Genomic DNA, 15,741 nt, shown 5'->3' with positions numbered 1-15,741 from the left:
ACTTACATATATGTCGGCGTTTTATGTTTTAAATGAACATTTTGTATTATAATTTTCTGCATTTGAAAGTTTAGTAGTCCCAAAATTGTACACTGACATGTCCTCAGTAAAGGGAAATAAAATAGTTTGTGTTTTATTTTATAGATGTAATAAAAAAAAAAAAAGATTATATTATATTCAACCTTTATGCTTTTTTCATCTAACATCATTGCTTGCATGTGTCTAATCCAAAGCTTTATTATATAATATTGGTGTGTTTTAACATAATAGTTTAAGTTAATGATGGAAGAAAATTTTAAATATATATCATTAATACTTCTGATTGTTTTTTTTTTAAAAAAGTTATTATTCAAAATTATAGTCATAGATATATACAATGACGATACGTAGAAATAGGTAAGATTGAAAGACATAATGATCCTTGTCCGTGATGAAAATAGAACGTGAAAATTTTGAACGTTTTCTCGAACTTAATATGAGTATTCAACCATGTAAAATGTTCGTGTTAGAGAATTTTGTTTATTACATAGTTTTCAAATGTAAAGCTAGTTAAAGTTTCAAAATTTACAATTTTTTTTTTCATATCACTCTCTTCGATATATTCTTCAATTTAATTGGATAGAAAGTAAAAACTTTACACAAAGGGTATTTTCGTCTCAACCAAAATAAAAATAAAAAATTCTAGTAGAAAAAAGGTTTTACCAAGTAAAAGTTAAAATTTTGAATTCCAAAATGAAAGAAGAAGAACTAATCCACGACTAACCAATCAACCATCATCCAAATCATTATAAATTCAATACTAGAAGATTTGGACAGTTAGAAAATAATACAATCTTTTGTCCAAATTCACACATAAAAAACAAATCCCCCCTCCCCTCCCCATAATATATATTATATAAATTTGATGAACACATAATTTCTTCCTTGGAAGTATTTGTTAAAGGAAGTAAAGAGAAAGAAGAAGAAGAAGAAGAAAAAGGAGAGAGAGTACGTAGTGGAGAAGTAGTAGTAGACAGCAAAGTCAAATTTTTTAAATAAAATAAACTGATGTATTAAAAACTTGGAAAATGAATGGGATGCTTTACTTAGTGATGCTGGTGCGCGCCACACCCTTACGTGCCATGACCACCAGGCCACCGCCCTCTCACCCTCAGACTCTCACGCCAAGTATAATCCTTACCTTTCCCCAACTCTCTTCCATCTTCTCTCCCTTTTCTTTCAACTAAAAGATCAAAACTTTCTCAACTTTTCCACATTTTAGCCACAACCCATTTCTTAAAATTGGGTATTTTTTCCTAATTTCAATGTCTTTTTCTTTTTTCCAATAATTTTGAATAAAATTAAAAGATAAATTAAATCACCCAACCCACGTTGTATTGTAGTTTTAGGTAGTGTACTAGTATACCCGGCCCCAATGATTGGGTGGACCATCAAAAAGATGCTTAGTTAATAATTGGGTTTGGAATTACATTTTTTGTTTTTAAGTATAGTAGCCGGCGGGATTGAAGTGGGTGGGGTTTTCTATTTTATTTATTTTTAGGTCAACCTTGATATATCTCATTCCATTGTTGGTTTTGATTTACCATTTGAACCCCAATTGAGAAATGACTCAAATGGGGCAGTTATATTAACTTGGTATGAGTTACTAGAAGTGACATAAATTAGTTGTAAGTGGTTTTTTTTGGGGGGGGAGGATTATTATCGTAAATAGATGATAGTAAAGTTATAAAGAAGGGGTGAGTTTAAGGGAATAGCGCAAATTCTGTGGTTCCAGGCTTGCAAACTAATCCTACAGAAAGGAATCGTGGGGAAAAAGTAATGGGTGGGGTTTGCTTCAAAGCCAACCGAATCTCACTCGTTTTCTAGCCTCCTCTTACTTACATTGCATCTTCCTCCCTTATTCTTCTTTCTATATATAACTTCCAATCTTGGGTTTAGCTTTTGCATAATCTCAAATTATTCTACTTTTTTCAAGGAAAAAATATGGCTGAAACCCCCGATGAAAATCAAGCTCAAATTATCAAGGGGAAACGAACCAAACGTTTAAGACCATCCTCTGTTTCTTCCACTTCTTCAAGTGCAGATTGTTCAAGCTCTTCAGCTGGATTGACTGAAGAAGAGGAAGAAGATCAAGATTTGGCTAATTGTTTGATTCTTTTGGCTCAAGGTAGAAGTAGAATAACAGAGGGCTGTTCTTCTGTTTTTGTTGAGCAAAAATTGGTTGCTGCTAATGAATCTCTGTTTCTTTATCAATGTAAAACTTGCGATCGTTGTTTCCCTTCTTTTCAAGCTTTGGGTGGTCATAGAGCAAGCCATAAAAAGCCCAAATTCTTCAACAACGTTATTGCTAATTCTGTCGAACAACAACAACAACAGCAAGAAAACAATTTTACAACCTCCAATTCAATTCAACTCTCTTTGCAATTGTCCACCGCCTCCCGTCCTCCGCCCCCTCCCACCGCCGGTGACCTCATCAAATCAAAGGTTCATGAGTGTTCCATTTGTGGAGCGGAATTCTCCTCCGGCCAAGCTCTCGGCGGCCATATGAGAAGGCACAGAACATTGACAGCTACCACGACTAGACCTATTACTACGAGTACTCCACAATTCATAAAGAAAGAGAGGAATATGTTGGAGTTGGATCTTAATCTTCCGGCCCCAGAGGATGACCGGCACCGGCCACCGGTGGCTGTCTTCTCCACCGCATCACCGCTTGTGGATTGCCATTACTGATTTTTTTTTTTTTTTAAAAAAACTATTAATTGTTACAAACGTCGCATCATTTGCACCAAATTAGAACTCCCCAGTTGGAATTTAAAGTTAATTCCTTTGTGGGGTTTCGATTTGATTATTATTCATTTTATAACCACCCAACAAAACCATTCGATTTTTATTCTCTCTACTAATTTGACTAACTCCAGTTAATCAATTCAATTTAATTCATCTTAAAGTTACCAAAACAAATTGTCTTCTTCAATTATGCCCTGTGTTGTTAATTCTTGAGATGATGCTACAAGTCTTGTTTGTGTGTGGGAAAAGGAAAAACAAAAATATGGGTTTGTGTTGGTTAGTATGTTGGTTATGACTTTGGGATCATCAAACAAAATTTATGTGTAAAGAAGCATGTGAGGAGTATTAGAAAAAAGGAATTAAAAGTGATGAATGAGTTAGGTTCTCTTGTTTCTTTTCTCACCTTTCACTTAACTCTAAAACTAATTAAAAATTATCCTTTAATCAATAGCATTGTAATCGACAGTTTTAATTTTACACCTTTGAATGTGCGAGAGAGAAACTCCAAGAAATACATGGAAATGGAAGATAGATAGTAAGTTTCAAAAATAGGTTAATAGGAATTGTTAATTAAAAAGGAGGAAGAAAAACGGGTGGCAATGAGGGTGGACTAACTGCCCTTTTTTTATGGATCTAACTTTAATGGAGAAGGGATAAGAGACAAGAAATAAAAAAGGGAATAGGCATGGAATTGTTTTTCTTATTATTATTATTATTGTGGAGTTCACACCTCTAAACTTGAACCGTATGTTACCCATTTTCACGTTCAACGTTTTGCCTAAAATTTAGGTTTTAAGTATGGAGGTAAATCAAATTGCATGTGTTGGGAACCTAAACTTCACCCCATGCTAACAGAATATTCTCACACATGTTTTCCCAATTATCTTTTTTTTTTCTCTCTCTCTCTCTTTTAACAATAATGATACTTTTAATGTAACGTTTTTACATGTGATGCCCCAATGACATCATCACTTTACAAGCTCCTGATTTTATAATCTAAGTTGTTCTACTGCTATATCCAATCCAATCACATCATAGTTCGAATTACTAGTTCAGTTTACGTAATTTATAATAAAATTTAAACCATTATAAAAAAAAAAAAAAAAAAGCAGAAGAAAGTATGTTTAAGAAAAAAGGTAATGGTTACCCAACCAACCTTACACTTTACATTGATATAATGATTACTACAAATGTTTTCTATGGATTCAAATATAGAAAGATGAAATTACCCAATTGACCTTCCAAGCCGAAGAAATTAGAGCATAGAGATGGCCCAATAAGATTGTCTTATGGCCCATTCCAGTGTAGGCCCAATCATATTTTATTTGAAGTCAAATGTTCATAGCTGGGCCGGCCGACTTTTACCGATGAAGAAGAAGAGGAAACCATAAGGCATAAGCGTGGTATTTCTTTTGGGAATCTCCGCGGCTTCTCTGACCTAAAGACCTTCGGAGAAAGCTAACTTGAACGTCAATGGCTGTTCCCGGCAGGCGTAACGGCGTCGTAGACGAAGACGATTACGAGGAAGACAATGCTCTCTTTGAAGAGGACGGTGTTATTGAATTCGATTCCGATACGCCCCCTCACCTCCGCCCCCTAGCTACCGCCTCCCAGCTCGGCGACGTTGATGGCCTTCGCACCGCTCTAGGTTCAACTTCTTCCTTCTACTCTCGCACTGCGATTCTTTACCAGTTCTATTGCTACACTTTTCTGTCAATCACACTGGAGTATCCACTGTCCTGATTAGGTCGAGACAATCTTTTTTAGATATTTCGATTCAATTTATACACTCTGTAAACTTGGTAGTTTCAAGTAATGCATGATTGGTTTTATTTTTTTTCTCAATTGTGGTGAGAGGTAGTTGTCTTAGTGGGAACTCCTTTTTTGGTTTATGACAACTTACATCTCAGAATCAGTTGCATTAAGAGGAGCCTACTTGTAATTCATTTGAAGAAGTGGTTTACATTTTATGATATTCTGATTTCATACCGCTAATGTCATTTACTTTACTCTAAGTTGTATGAATGAGGATCCCTGGTTTCGATTTTGTTGGAGTCCTTTTCTAGTTTTGAGTTTAATGTTCACGTTTTAACCAAATGTTGCTCCCCTTATCGGCTTTCTTGCAGATAATTTAACGGTGGGAAGTATAAATGACGCTGTGGAAGATGGGGATACTGCTCTCCACCTTACCTGTCTCTATGGCCATCTGCCATGTGTTCGGGTTGGCTACTCTATGCATACGTTAGCATATATTAATTTGAATTTTCTATGATTTGCGACTTATCTTTAAGTAAATTAATGTTAATATAGTTGCTGCTTGAAAGAGGGGCAGCCTTGGAGGTTCAAGATGAAGATGGTGCCATTCCTTTGCATGATGCTTGTGCAGGGGGTGAGTAGGCTGACTTATAAGTTGTTTTCCCTTTTCAGCACACACTATTAAAATATTCATCTCTTCTGAATCTGGTTGATTCATTTTGGTTTCCTTTTCCTCCAATGATCTGTGCAGGTTTTGTAGAGATTGTTCAACTCCTAATAAACAGTGCTAACGACACAGAGTGCGTGAAGAGGATGCTAGAATCAGTTGATGCGGAAGGTGACACTGTAAGTAGATTGGTATCTTCGGTGTCTAAATTGTATATTTTTCCATAAGAGATACTCTTTAAACGATAAGTATTTAGATTTTTGTTCTTTGAAAATTAAGCTAACACCTATTCCTCCTATTGATTTGTTTGTTTTCTTATCTATTTTTTAGGAGTATTTTAAAAAATTAAGCTAAAAATTTAAGAACTTACAAAAGAAAGTAAAAATTCAATATTCAGTTGGTAAACATGAAATCTGTGATAAAGAAGTGGTAAAAATGCAAGCACGGTTTTCAAAAACCAATCACCGTAACTTTCATAAACAAAAAGGCAAATGGCTGTAAAATGAAACCATCATTTTTAAAAACTTACTAGAATTCCACTCAGAAAACTTATGAAATGGTAATGGAGTAGTAATTAGTTTCAATAATCTCATTGCAATCCTGAAAATTATTTGTACAGCCTCTTCATCATGCTGCAAGAGGCGAGCATGCCGCAGTCGTAAGGTTACTGCTAGCTTCAGGCGCATCTCCCACAAAGCGAAATACATACGGGAAGGTTTGTGTATCATGACTGGATTTTGAAATTTCATCTTTCCTGTATTTTGGTAGTGCGCTCATTTTGTAATATATTGTATTGTTTTCTTTGTTAACAGGCCCCAACTGAGCTTCCCGATCCAGGGACAGAGGCCAGGGCAATTTTGGAAGCTGCTGCTTCTGCCCACATGGCGATGGGGTGTCAGTAGGCTCCATCTTGATAAGTGCTTCAAAATGACTTCACTAATTATTTTTTGGCTTTGCGGTTTTGGTTTTAGTCTGTAGCTTTGTTGATAGTGTTTTGACTTTATTTTACTATACTCTACAGAGTTGCTTTGAGGCTTAGATGTGAAATATTTATAATATTGATTTCTGGTGTGATAGTCGTTATTTTAGAATCTCCTTGGCGACATTAAATTTAGTAATATTGGAGTAATTCAAGTTATTTTTGGAGTGTGTTGGTAGGTCATTGTAAAACATACTTCTGTATGGAAAAAGTAGTAAAATAAATGAAATTATTCAAAAAATAGTTGGATCGGGAAAAACTGATTTGACCTAGTTTTTCAAAATAAGATCCTCATTTTAATTTCTTTAATATTTGTTTTCACTAGCACCACCTTGTCTTAATTTTTCTTTGTCTCTCCTTTTCGAGATCAACTCGAGACTCGAAGAAAAACAAACTTTCCATGACATATTTAGACTCTTTATCTTTTTTTGGGATGTTCTTGTTGGAATTTTAACTATGATGAAGATTGAAATTGTATAGTGAATATTTTGTTCACCTCAACTAATGAATGAATCTTTACGTTACATTTTTTACGTTGGATTTTTAAGAGATTATGAGCAACTCGGTGTTGAATGTTCAATTTATTTCTTTGTTCCTCACGAGTGTAATGTGTTGACTCACAAGTTCCTTTTTCTTTGTGGTGTCATCCTTTCTTTATTAAGCTGATCTCCTTTTTTGGGAATGTGTGATGGATAGTGGCCAACATGGGAGGTCGAACCAAGAGAGAAAAGTGAACAACAGAAATTTTATCCTGCAGTAAATAATTGAATGTTTTAAAAAGACATACTATTAGGTGATTTAAATGATGTCATTGTTGACTTCAAGTTAACATCGATTCACTTAATACCAAATGTCGGTTGTTTATGAAGCTTCTTCAACAACCTTAAAAAGCTAATTTGTGCAAAAATACAAAATGATTGTATCCTTGAAATCTCATGATAACCATAACGAAATTATAAATTCTTTTCTTTTTTTACATTTTTAACTTTTTTTTTTTTTTTTTTTTTTTTTACATTACTACTCTAGAACCAATAAAATTAAAGATTTTGTATGCTCTAAACCCAAAGTGCCTAAGATTAAAAATAAAATATTAATGAAAAAGATGGTCTACTTTTCTTATTTTCTTTTTCTTTTTTGGTGCATATCTGTTTTTGTTAAAATTAGAGGAAATGAGTAAGAAGGAAAAAGGTTGTTAAACTAGCAAGCATGATGGTGAATGTTACTAAGAACATGTCCTTTTATAATATGTCTGAAATTAAATGAGAAACATAAATGATTAAAATCAACAAGAGATTCAAAATTATCCCATAATATGATTGCTGGTTGGTAGTGAAACTGATAAGAAGGGTAATGGATGGGTAGCCATTAACCCTTCTTTATGAAGCAAAGTTGTGGTTGGGGGAGGAGTTTCCTCTCATTCCCTTTCCAACATGAAGGGGCCAAGCAATTTGGTTGCTTCTGTATTTTGGTAATTTCACCCCTCCTCCCATTCTATTTATTTTTCTATTTTCTTTTTATATATTTTTCAGCATTACTTACAATCACTTTCCCTACCACTGCTTATGCTGGGAATCCATTGAACAAAATGCAAAAAGACAAAAAATTATTGTGAACGAAATCAAGCCTTTCTTTACAAATTTTAAAAAGATAAGTTGTGAAAGACAAAAAACAAAACTTGGTTCCAAATCGCTTCTTCTTTTAGGTTTTAATCCTCTTTTTCCCACACTTGACCTTTCATTTTATACAAATTTTTAACTGTTGTTCCAGAATTACAACTTCCCATTTCGAAATCCATGCAAGTCTTTGATGCTTTTATGGGTGAAAAATTGCGATATATCGAGTGAGTACTGTGTTTGAGCATATGATACAAGCCGAATTTGTTAGTATAGATAGATACAATACAATGCCAAACAAACCAAAAGATAAGGGGAAAAAAAACTGGAAGAAATAAAAAATTACACAAGTGGATGGAAGGATGTATTTGATTTTCTTTTTCAACTCCCAATTACAGTCATTTAAGCAAACAAACAACTCAATGACAAGGAGCAGTAGGAGACATGTACAGGAACTTTCGATAAGGGGAATCCTGGTATTGTATCGATGGAGTACTGGAGTTTTCAAAGGCAGCAACTTGTAGTTGATGCAGGCTGGAACTCTTGCTGCTTCAGAATGTTTCTTTTTACAACAGTGGAACCCTCTTCAATCAGACTAGGAGCCTCCATTATCTGTGGAGAACAAAAAAAAAAATGGATTATTCAACGAATAAGTTGATTGGTTTCTCGATGCTAATACTTGAAATTGGTTTGAAAGAAATCTACCTTCAATGCCAACTCTTCAAAGCATTTCTCCACATTCTCTCTAGTTTTAGCACTGCATTCAAGAAAACAGGATCCAAGCACCTTTGCTAGAGCAATTCCCTCCTCTCTGCTCACAGCCCTTTCAGATTCCTATTTGTTAAACACACATTAAGTTCTATCATTTTTCCAAGACAACTCAGAAGTATGTGAAAGATTCTGAGAAGTGAATGGTATGGTAGAACAAAATTTCTAGCTGTATAATATAGACCTTAGAAACATTCCCTAAATGATTATCGCTCCTCCATGCGTTAGTCAACAAATCATTTGAAAGTGAAGATGCAAACATTCAATTTAGACATCTTGAGTACTGCTGTTGAGAACACCAGAGAAGGATGGAAACTTACTCTGTCAACTTTATTGCCAATAAGCATCTTGACACAGTCCTTATTCGTCGAGTAGAGTTCCACTTCTTTAGCCCATACATCGGATAAGTTTGTGAATGTTTCTCTCCGCGTGACATCATAAACTACAACAAGATAATGAACACAATTCTATTGAATGTACTGATTGACAAATGAAACAAACAAAATGTGGATGAACTTTCAATTGCGACTGCTGTTTTAGGTTGTAACCAAATTCTAATTTGAATCAAACTAATATTCCCCCCACCCACACCAATTGTCCACCATTTCAGTTCGAGATAAAAGTAGAGCATTTCAAGATAAATGAGCACCACAAACCCAGAAAAAAAATATTAGCTGAGAAGACAAGAAAATGCCAGTGAAACATTCTTCAGCAAGTTTTGAAGGATGAGCTCAAAGTTTGAAGCATACCAAGAATGATCCCTTGGGCACCTCTATAATAAGAGCTTGTTAATGTTCTGAATCTCTCTTGTCCAGCTGCAAGAAACCAAGGCTTAAACAAGTTCAAAAACAGTTCATATGAAGTGAAAAGCGAAGTAATCGATATTGGAAGGAGTGAAACAAATTGAGATTCCAATGAATTTGTACAAACTTTCTTCTTCACACATCTTTTAGGAAGGGAACAAAACAGAAACAGTTTGAGCCAAAACTAAAAAATTAGTTAAATGAAGTAAAAATCTCCAGAATTTGAACAACAAAAAAAAGCAGATAAAAGAACCCTTTAGAGCTTATTCATTACCAGTATCCCAGATTGTGAGCTTCAATCTTTTCCCACCAACCTTAAGTAGCTTGATCTTAAAATCCACACCTAAAGAGAAACAAACTACTTAAAGAAAAGCCCAAAAACAAAACAGATCCAACCATAGAAACCAAAACACAACAAAGAAGAAAAAGACGAGAAGGGCATCTCCTGTTCATCATTTTCCTTCATTTTCTCCACAACCATAAGGATTATAAGCAGAAAAGCACTTCCCTCAAACAGATTATGAACAGAAAAACACTTCCTTTAAGCAAAAGGAAAAGTGGGGTTTGGTTGGTGAGGGGAAAGCAAAAACTTACCAATCGTAGGGGCAAGATTATCAGCATTAGTAGAGATGAAGCTGAGAAGAAGACTACTTTTGCCGACACCTGAATCGCCGATCAACAAAACCTTAAACGACAGATCGTAATTGCTACTCTGTCCAGAAGAAGATCCCATTTTGATGATGATCTTCCTCAAGAATCAAACAGAAGAACAGAGAACGGCAAAGGGGACAAGTAGGATTTTGAAGAAAGTAATACACAAAATTCTATACGCCCATTTTTATTGGTGAAAGAAAAAGAGAAGAATAACTTCCAAGAAAACGGCTAAGTGAGCACCAACTGAGACAACAACGTATTTGTTCTTTGCCCTCTCTCTTTTATTTCTCTTTTCTTAGATGTTATGTTTTTGTTATCAAATATTATGTTATACCTTTTTTTGGTGAAGTCCATGGTTTTGTCCTAACTCTACTGCCTTGGGTTGCTGTTTCAGCAAAGGAGTTTCTTGTAAACTAAGATTTTTCTTGGAATAAAGTTGAAATCTTTCTTATGTTTTTTAGTAAATTAAAAATGGGGTTTTTGTGATTAGATTATTCCTTGCAAAAAGTTTTCAAATTTTGAAATAAAGCTAACATTTTTCTGTTTTTGGAGTAACAGTTCATATGCAATAATTGTTTAACTCGGCTATTCAAACTTTTCTTTTTCTCGAATAGAAGTTGGTTTAGAAAATTCTTTTTGGTTAAACTATGTTTGTAGTATTTTTTTTTTTCCCACTTCTATTCATCTCTACTCCAAAAATTAAAAAACAAAAATGAAAGTAAAAACAAAAGCTTGAACTAAGTTAAGAAAATGAGAGAATAAAAGTTGGATAAATAAGCATCCGGAATCTACAGACATGATTTGATATATGGTCTTTGTGAAGAATAATAATCTCTCTTATATATCTTTTTATTTTGTCCAACAATTCATTTATTTCATTTCTCTCATTTCGTATTAACAAAAATATATATCTAATTATGACCTCGTAGATCGACTAGTTACTACATAAAATTGTAAATTAACTTTACGATGAATGGAACCAACCTATGAAAGTTTAGGATTTAAATAGGTATCATCATCCAAACTCATCAACTAAATTCGGGTAAATCTCATTTCTAAACCGGTAAACCTCCTTTCTTTGACTTTATAAATGATTAATCTTCTTTATCTTTTCTTTTTCTTATCTCGAACATAAATTAAAATTTAAAATCACATTGATTAAAATTAAATTGAAATTCCAAAAGAAATGAAAGAGGGGGGTTTCTAATAGCAACAAAGAACCACTGAAAAGTGAATAACATTATGAATGTATTGTCAATGTCTCAAAACAAAGAGCTGAAAAATAAAAATGATGAGTGAGATTTACATTATTATGTGTTTCAATGTTTAACAAAGAAAAAGTTAGTGAGTGTGTGTGTGTTTATGGGTCAGAGTGGACCATTTTAGACACCAAAAGGCAAAGCAAGGCCAACTCCCTCATCTATTAATTTATTGAGGTCTAGTGGGAATCAATCATCATTAAGATGGATAATGATGGATTTGATCTTAACCTTTTGCATCATTTAATATTACATTATTCACACACACTAAACCCCCCAGGTGATTACCCCATTCTACAATCTTATTCACATCTTTTCAAATATTTTTTTAAAAAAATAAAATGCTGGTTATTAAATTAAAAGAAGGTGTAAACCTACTTGTTTTCTAGAAAAATAAAATATATATCTTAGTTTAATATTTAATCAACATCGATCAGTTAATTACTTGGTATGTTGTTTAGTTTAAGTGAGTCTTTAGAGTCTTCTAGCTTGATGTGATATATTATGTCTAATCGCCATATTTATTTATTGACGAGACTTAGTCATAGTTATGTTTCTGAGTTTTTAGATAAATTCTTAAACCGTAAACAATATTGGATAATTTATTAGACCACTTTTTCTTAAAACGATAAATTTTCATACAAATTTTAATAAATTTCAAAATCTTTGATTTTATGTTTAAGAAAACCATTAAATTTTCAATTTTGAGCCTAAGATATTTTCGATCTATTGTTCATTTGACAAAACAAATTAGAAGTTAAGTTGAATTTTGCGGTGATCATTACAAAAATAGAAAAACATAAAAAGTTTAGGTTCATTGTCCACTAATCTATGATCACTTTTAAAATTACCAACAATGAACACTTCGGTTAGTTCGACTTGTAAACTTATTATTATTTTTTTTTCATTTTGAAATGGAATACATTTGAATGAAATTAGGGTTGTGGGCAAATATTGAAATAGATAAAAAGAAAAAAAGAATTGGGTTTGAGAGGGTGGAAAATTCAAAATAGAATGAAGTGAATTAGATGAGAAATAATTAGATATATGATGATTAGATGTTGTTTTTAATTTAAATCTAAAAACGTGAAGGAGAAGACAAAGTCCACATGACATCAAAATTATTAGTCTAAGTTAGAGTTATTCGACGGTGACACAATTTCTGCGCTTTTTTATTTTTCATATAAAAAGGCCACGTGGCCCTTCATTTTTACCTCAATCAAATCCCACCTGAGGATCTGAACTGGGCCGCCTAAATTGGGCCAATAATTTGTAAATAACAAATGGGCCTTGGCCCAGACTTGTTGCTCAAATTGTAGACCGTACGGATTTCTCACTTCGGCGATTCGCTTCGACAAACAGAGAAAGGGGTTTTTAGGTCGCCGGAAGGACGAAGAAGATTTCTCAATCGGAGATCAGGTTCCGGTGTAGAAGTGACGCCGAAGTTCGACGGTGATGGATAGAGAGTGGGGGTCGAAGCCGGGAAGTGGAGGAGCGGCCTCTGCACAAAATGAAGCTATTGACCGTAGAGAGCGTCTTCGACGGCTTGCTCTCGAGACCATCGATCTCGCCAAGGATCCTTATTTTATGCGCAATCATCTTGGAAGGTCCATCCTTTTTCTTTCTCATTCTAGTCCTACCCGTTTTTTTTTTGGTAATTCTTTAGTTGAATTTCATTGGTATTTGGGGTGTTTTTGTAGCTATGAGTGTAAGCTTTGCTTGACTCTGCACAACAATGAGGGAAATTATTTGGCGCATACGCAGGGGAAGCGGCATCAGACTAATTTGGCCAAGAGAGCTGCCCGTGAAGCAAAGGAGGCTCCTGCTCAACCTCAACCCCACAAGAGGAAGGTCTCTGTTCGCAAAACAGGCATGCTTTTGTGCCCTTCTCCTTTATGTATTTATAGCTTCAGCATTAATTGTGATTGAGGTGAACAATAAGTTTATTGTTGCTTCTTTGTAATCCTTCGGAAGGGTCGCTGCCAAGTTAATTTTAAGTTGCTTCTCGATAGTGAGGATTGATATGAAATGATTTTGGTATAATTCAACCCTTTGCAATGGGATTAATAATACTCTTAGTTTGACCATTTTATCATAATGACGTAATAGGAACAGCGAGTTTAAGATTTCTGCTTTTAAGTCAAGTAACATTGATATGTATCCAATTTACTTCACGTCGAGTAAGAATTAGCAGTTGGAAATGGCCAGTGTTGTGGGGTAGCTTTGAAATTTGAAGTGTTGGTTGTAATTTGCTGGATGTGTTCCTTATCGTTTGTGTTTGTACTTAAAAGTGGAGTAGTGCTAATTAACTCCTTCCCTGGCATACTTTCAGTTAAAATTGGAAGGCCCGGTTATCGAGTAACAAAGCAATTTGATTCTGAAACAAAGCAGCGATCTCTCCTTTTTCAGGTATGGCTTTATAGTTCGTACAACAGGCTTCTTTAGCATCTGTTGAAGATGATTTTTATTGAATTACTACTCAATTGTGTTGTGTCTGATTTGCCTCTCCTCCTTTCTTTACTCATACATTGTTGTTATTCCATGCAGATTGAATATCCTGAAATTGAAGACCTAGCAAAGCCTAGGCATCGGTTTATGTCCTCTTACGAGCAGGTTAACTAAGTTTCACTATTACATGCTTCTGAAAACTTGATATTGCCTTTTATCATTTCTATTTCTCTTAGAGCTAATTTTTCATTTTTATTGTTACTATGTTCAGCGTGTGCAACCTTTTGACAAACGATACCAATATCTTCTGTTTGCAGCCGAACCATATGAGATAATTGCATTCAAGGTATTCTAGACATGATAATCGTAAAACAAGTTGATCATAGGTTTGGCTTTTTAGTTCCTACTGAGTACTGACAGATCTTTACTTGAATGGATTTTAGGTTCCAAGCACAGAGATAGACAAATCGACTCCAAAATTCTTTTCACACTGGGATCCGGACTCTAAAATGTTCACGGTTTAGCTCTTTTTCTTCCTTCTAACTTATAAAAATACGAATACTTTTCTTATTCATGTGACACTCTTAGCTCATTACTTACAATTCATCTATATCTTAGGAATTTTAGGATTATTTACAGCCGATTTTTAACTTTTCAGTGAATGAATTCAGTTTCTTTTTTAATCTATTTTGTTATTAAACAAATCTATTGTAGTTTGGCCTCCCCGTGAGTATTAGATAGAAAAATATTAATCGGATAGATTGCATCATGATTCCCTTTTATTCTTACTACTTGTTTGACTTATTTTTGCTTTTGGGCCCCAAGAATCCGTGTATGCATTCTTGACTGGCTGATTGCATGCTTGGGAGTGGTTTTGAAATTTTCACTCCTTTAATCCGGTTTTGAAGTTTTAAATAAATGATTAAATTGATTTTGAATAAGGCTTTTTCGGGTGTGATTTTGATAGAACATGATAAATGATTCTTCTCATTTCAACATCACTTTAAAACATATTTTTACGATTGGTTTTGAAATTGTTAATTGTCATTTCAAAATCACCTTCACGTCGTGTGGTTACACCTTATTTGTCAGCCCTTCATATTATTGGTTTTTATTCTTTCATATTTAAAAATCCGACACTCTTACTCTTTGATATGGTTAATGATTTAGCACTTTTAATCTTGGTTCCAAAAACCAAAATGGTTACAGTTTACTCTAGTAGTGTCATTTAGGTTTTGATGATGGACTTTTCCAACGACTATACTGAATATGTAATTTTGCAGTTGCAATTGTATTTCAAATCCAAGCCACAAGAGGCGAACAAGCCACCACCTGTACCTGCAACAAATGGAACAGTGCCATCTGGTGCACCTCCAAGGCCACTGCCGCCACCACCACAAGCTCCACCACCGCCACCACCTCCACCCCAGCAAGGAGCACCACCAAGAGTTCCTCCTCCTCCAATGCCAGGGTCCTTGCCGCCTCCACCTTCTGTAATGGCCAATGGTCCTCCTAGGCCGATGCCTCCTGGTGGGGCTCCGCCCATCCCTCCACCACCTCCAGTTGGCAATAATACAATGGCGAATTTCACTCCTGGTACTCAGATGAATAGGCCTCCTATGCCGCCTCCTCCACAGGGCTTCCCAGGTCAGGGTATCCGGCAGCCACCACCACCACCACCCAATATGGGATAGGCCACTTTAGCATCGTTAAGGCAATGGATTTTAATTGTTAGCCTCATTAGTGAATTTTGATGCACTTTTCCTTTTCCGTTGTATGAATCATATTTCGGCATGTAGAATCATAACATACCAACCTTTGAAATTGTTGTATCTTTTCAGGCAAAATGAGTATTTTGTTAATTGTGCCTATGTTTTCTTGTAGAGGCTTTGTATTTCACCTACTTAAACCATATATAATTATAAATATAAAAACAATTTTTTTCCTTTTTTTGTTGTGAAAAGAACAAAAAACAACTGAACTTAAGAGAATTGTAGAAACCTTC

At 34.6% G+C, this 15,741-nt stretch overlaps 4 protein-coding genes across 4 annotated transcripts; 3 read left to right on the top strand and 1 right to left on the bottom strand.

The window, feature by feature from the left end:
- The first annotated feature begins 1,766 nt into the window (after nt 1-1,766).
- LOC103486519 (zinc finger protein ZAT5-like) lies at nt 1,767-2,891 on the top strand. The gene has a single exon (XM_008444508.3). It carries the CDS (start codon nt 1,984-1,986, stop codon nt 2,731-2,733), a length of 750 nt encoding a protein of 249 aa, XP_008442730.1. The 5' UTR covers nt 1,767-1,983; the 3' UTR covers nt 2,734-2,891.
- Nucleotides 2,892-4,166: 1,275 nt separating this feature from the next.
- Nucleotides 4,167-6,350, top strand: LOC103486520 (uncharacterized). The gene is made up of 6 exons (XM_008444509.3): nt 4,167-4,438; nt 4,917-5,011; nt 5,101-5,179; nt 5,297-5,391; nt 5,832-5,927; nt 6,025-6,350. The coding sequence occupies exons 1-6, from the start codon at nt 4,264-4,266 to the stop codon at nt 6,112-6,114; spliced, it is 630 nt and encodes a 209-aa protein (XP_008442731.2). The 5' UTR covers nt 4,167-4,263; the 3' UTR covers nt 6,115-6,350.
- A 1,675-nt stretch (nt 6,351-8,025) lies between these two features.
- LOC103486521 (ras-related protein RABC2a) lies at nt 8,026-10,758 on the bottom strand. The gene is made up of 6 exons (XM_008444510.3): nt 9,970-10,758; nt 9,650-9,718; nt 9,322-9,387; nt 8,893-9,014; nt 8,510-8,638; nt 8,026-8,416 (listed from the first exon to the last, which is right to left on the bottom strand). Exons 1-6 carry the CDS (start codon nt 10,106-10,108, stop codon nt 8,309-8,311), a joined length of 633 nt encoding a protein of 210 aa, XP_008442732.1. The 5' UTR covers nt 10,109-10,758; the 3' UTR covers nt 8,026-8,308.
- Nucleotides 10,759-12,619: 1,861 nt separating this feature from the next.
- LOC103486522 (uncharacterized) lies at nt 12,620-15,607 on the top strand. The gene is made up of 7 exons (XM_008444511.3): nt 12,620-12,895; nt 12,989-13,158; nt 13,621-13,697; nt 13,836-13,901; nt 14,008-14,082; nt 14,180-14,254; nt 15,020-15,607. Exons 1-7 carry the CDS (start codon nt 12,744-12,746, stop codon nt 15,428-15,430), a joined length of 1,026 nt encoding a protein of 341 aa, XP_008442733.2. The 5' UTR covers nt 12,620-12,743; the 3' UTR covers nt 15,431-15,607.
- Nucleotides 15,608-15,741: the final 134 nt, after the last annotated feature.

This window comes from Cucumis melo, chromosome 4 (assembly GCF_025177605.1).
Source record: "Cucumis melo cultivar AY chromosome 4, USDA_Cmelo_AY_1.0, whole genome shotgun sequence".
Lineage (NCBI taxonomy): Eukaryota > Viridiplantae > Streptophyta > Magnoliopsida > Cucurbitales > Cucurbitaceae > Cucumis > Cucumis melo.
Note: the sequence above shows the minus strand (reverse complement) of the source record. Positions and strands in the feature narration are given on the sequence as shown.

Excerpts from the sequence above, each read along its gene's own strand:
- LOC103486519 (XM_008444508.3), top strand. The coding sequence starts at position 1,984 with ATGGCTGAAACCCCCGATGAAAATCAAGCTCAAATTATCAAGGGGAAA.
- LOC103486520 (XM_008444509.3), top strand. The coding sequence starts at position 4,264 with ATGGCTGTTCCCGGCAGGCGTAACGGCGTCGTAGACGAAGACGATTAC. Across the intron at positions 5,012-5,100 it reads GCCATCTGCCATGTGTTCGG|TTGCTGCTTGAAAGAGGGGC; the intron begins GTTGGCTACTCT and ends ATGTTAATATAG. Across the intron at positions 5,928-6,024 it reads AGCGAAATACATACGGGAAG|GCCCCAACTGAGCTTCCCGA; the intron begins GTTTGTGTATCA and ends CTTTGTTAACAG.
- LOC103486521 (XM_008444510.3), bottom strand. The coding sequence starts at position 10,108 with ATGGGATCTTCTTCTGGACAGAGTAGCAATTACGATCTGTCGTTTAAG. Across the intron at positions 9,015-9,321 it reads TGCCCAAGGGATCATTCTTG|TTTATGATGTCACGCGGAGA; the intron begins GTATGCTTCAAA and ends ATCTTGTTGTAG. Across the intron at positions 8,639-8,892 it reads TTGGCAATAAAGTTGACAGA|GAATCTGAAAGGGCTGTGAG; the intron begins GTAAGTTTCCAT and ends TTTAACAAATAG.
- LOC103486522 (XM_008444511.3), top strand. The coding sequence starts at position 12,744 with ATGGATAGAGAGTGGGGGTCGAAGCCGGGAAGTGGAGGAGCGGCCTCT. Across the intron at positions 13,159-13,620 it reads GGTCTCTGTTCGCAAAACAG|TTAAAATTGGAAGGCCCGGT; the intron begins GCATGCTTTTGT and ends GCATACTTTCAG. Across the intron at positions 13,902-14,007 it reads TTATGTCCTCTTACGAGCAG|CGTGTGCAACCTTTTGACAA; the intron begins GTTAACTAAGTT and ends TACTATGTTCAG.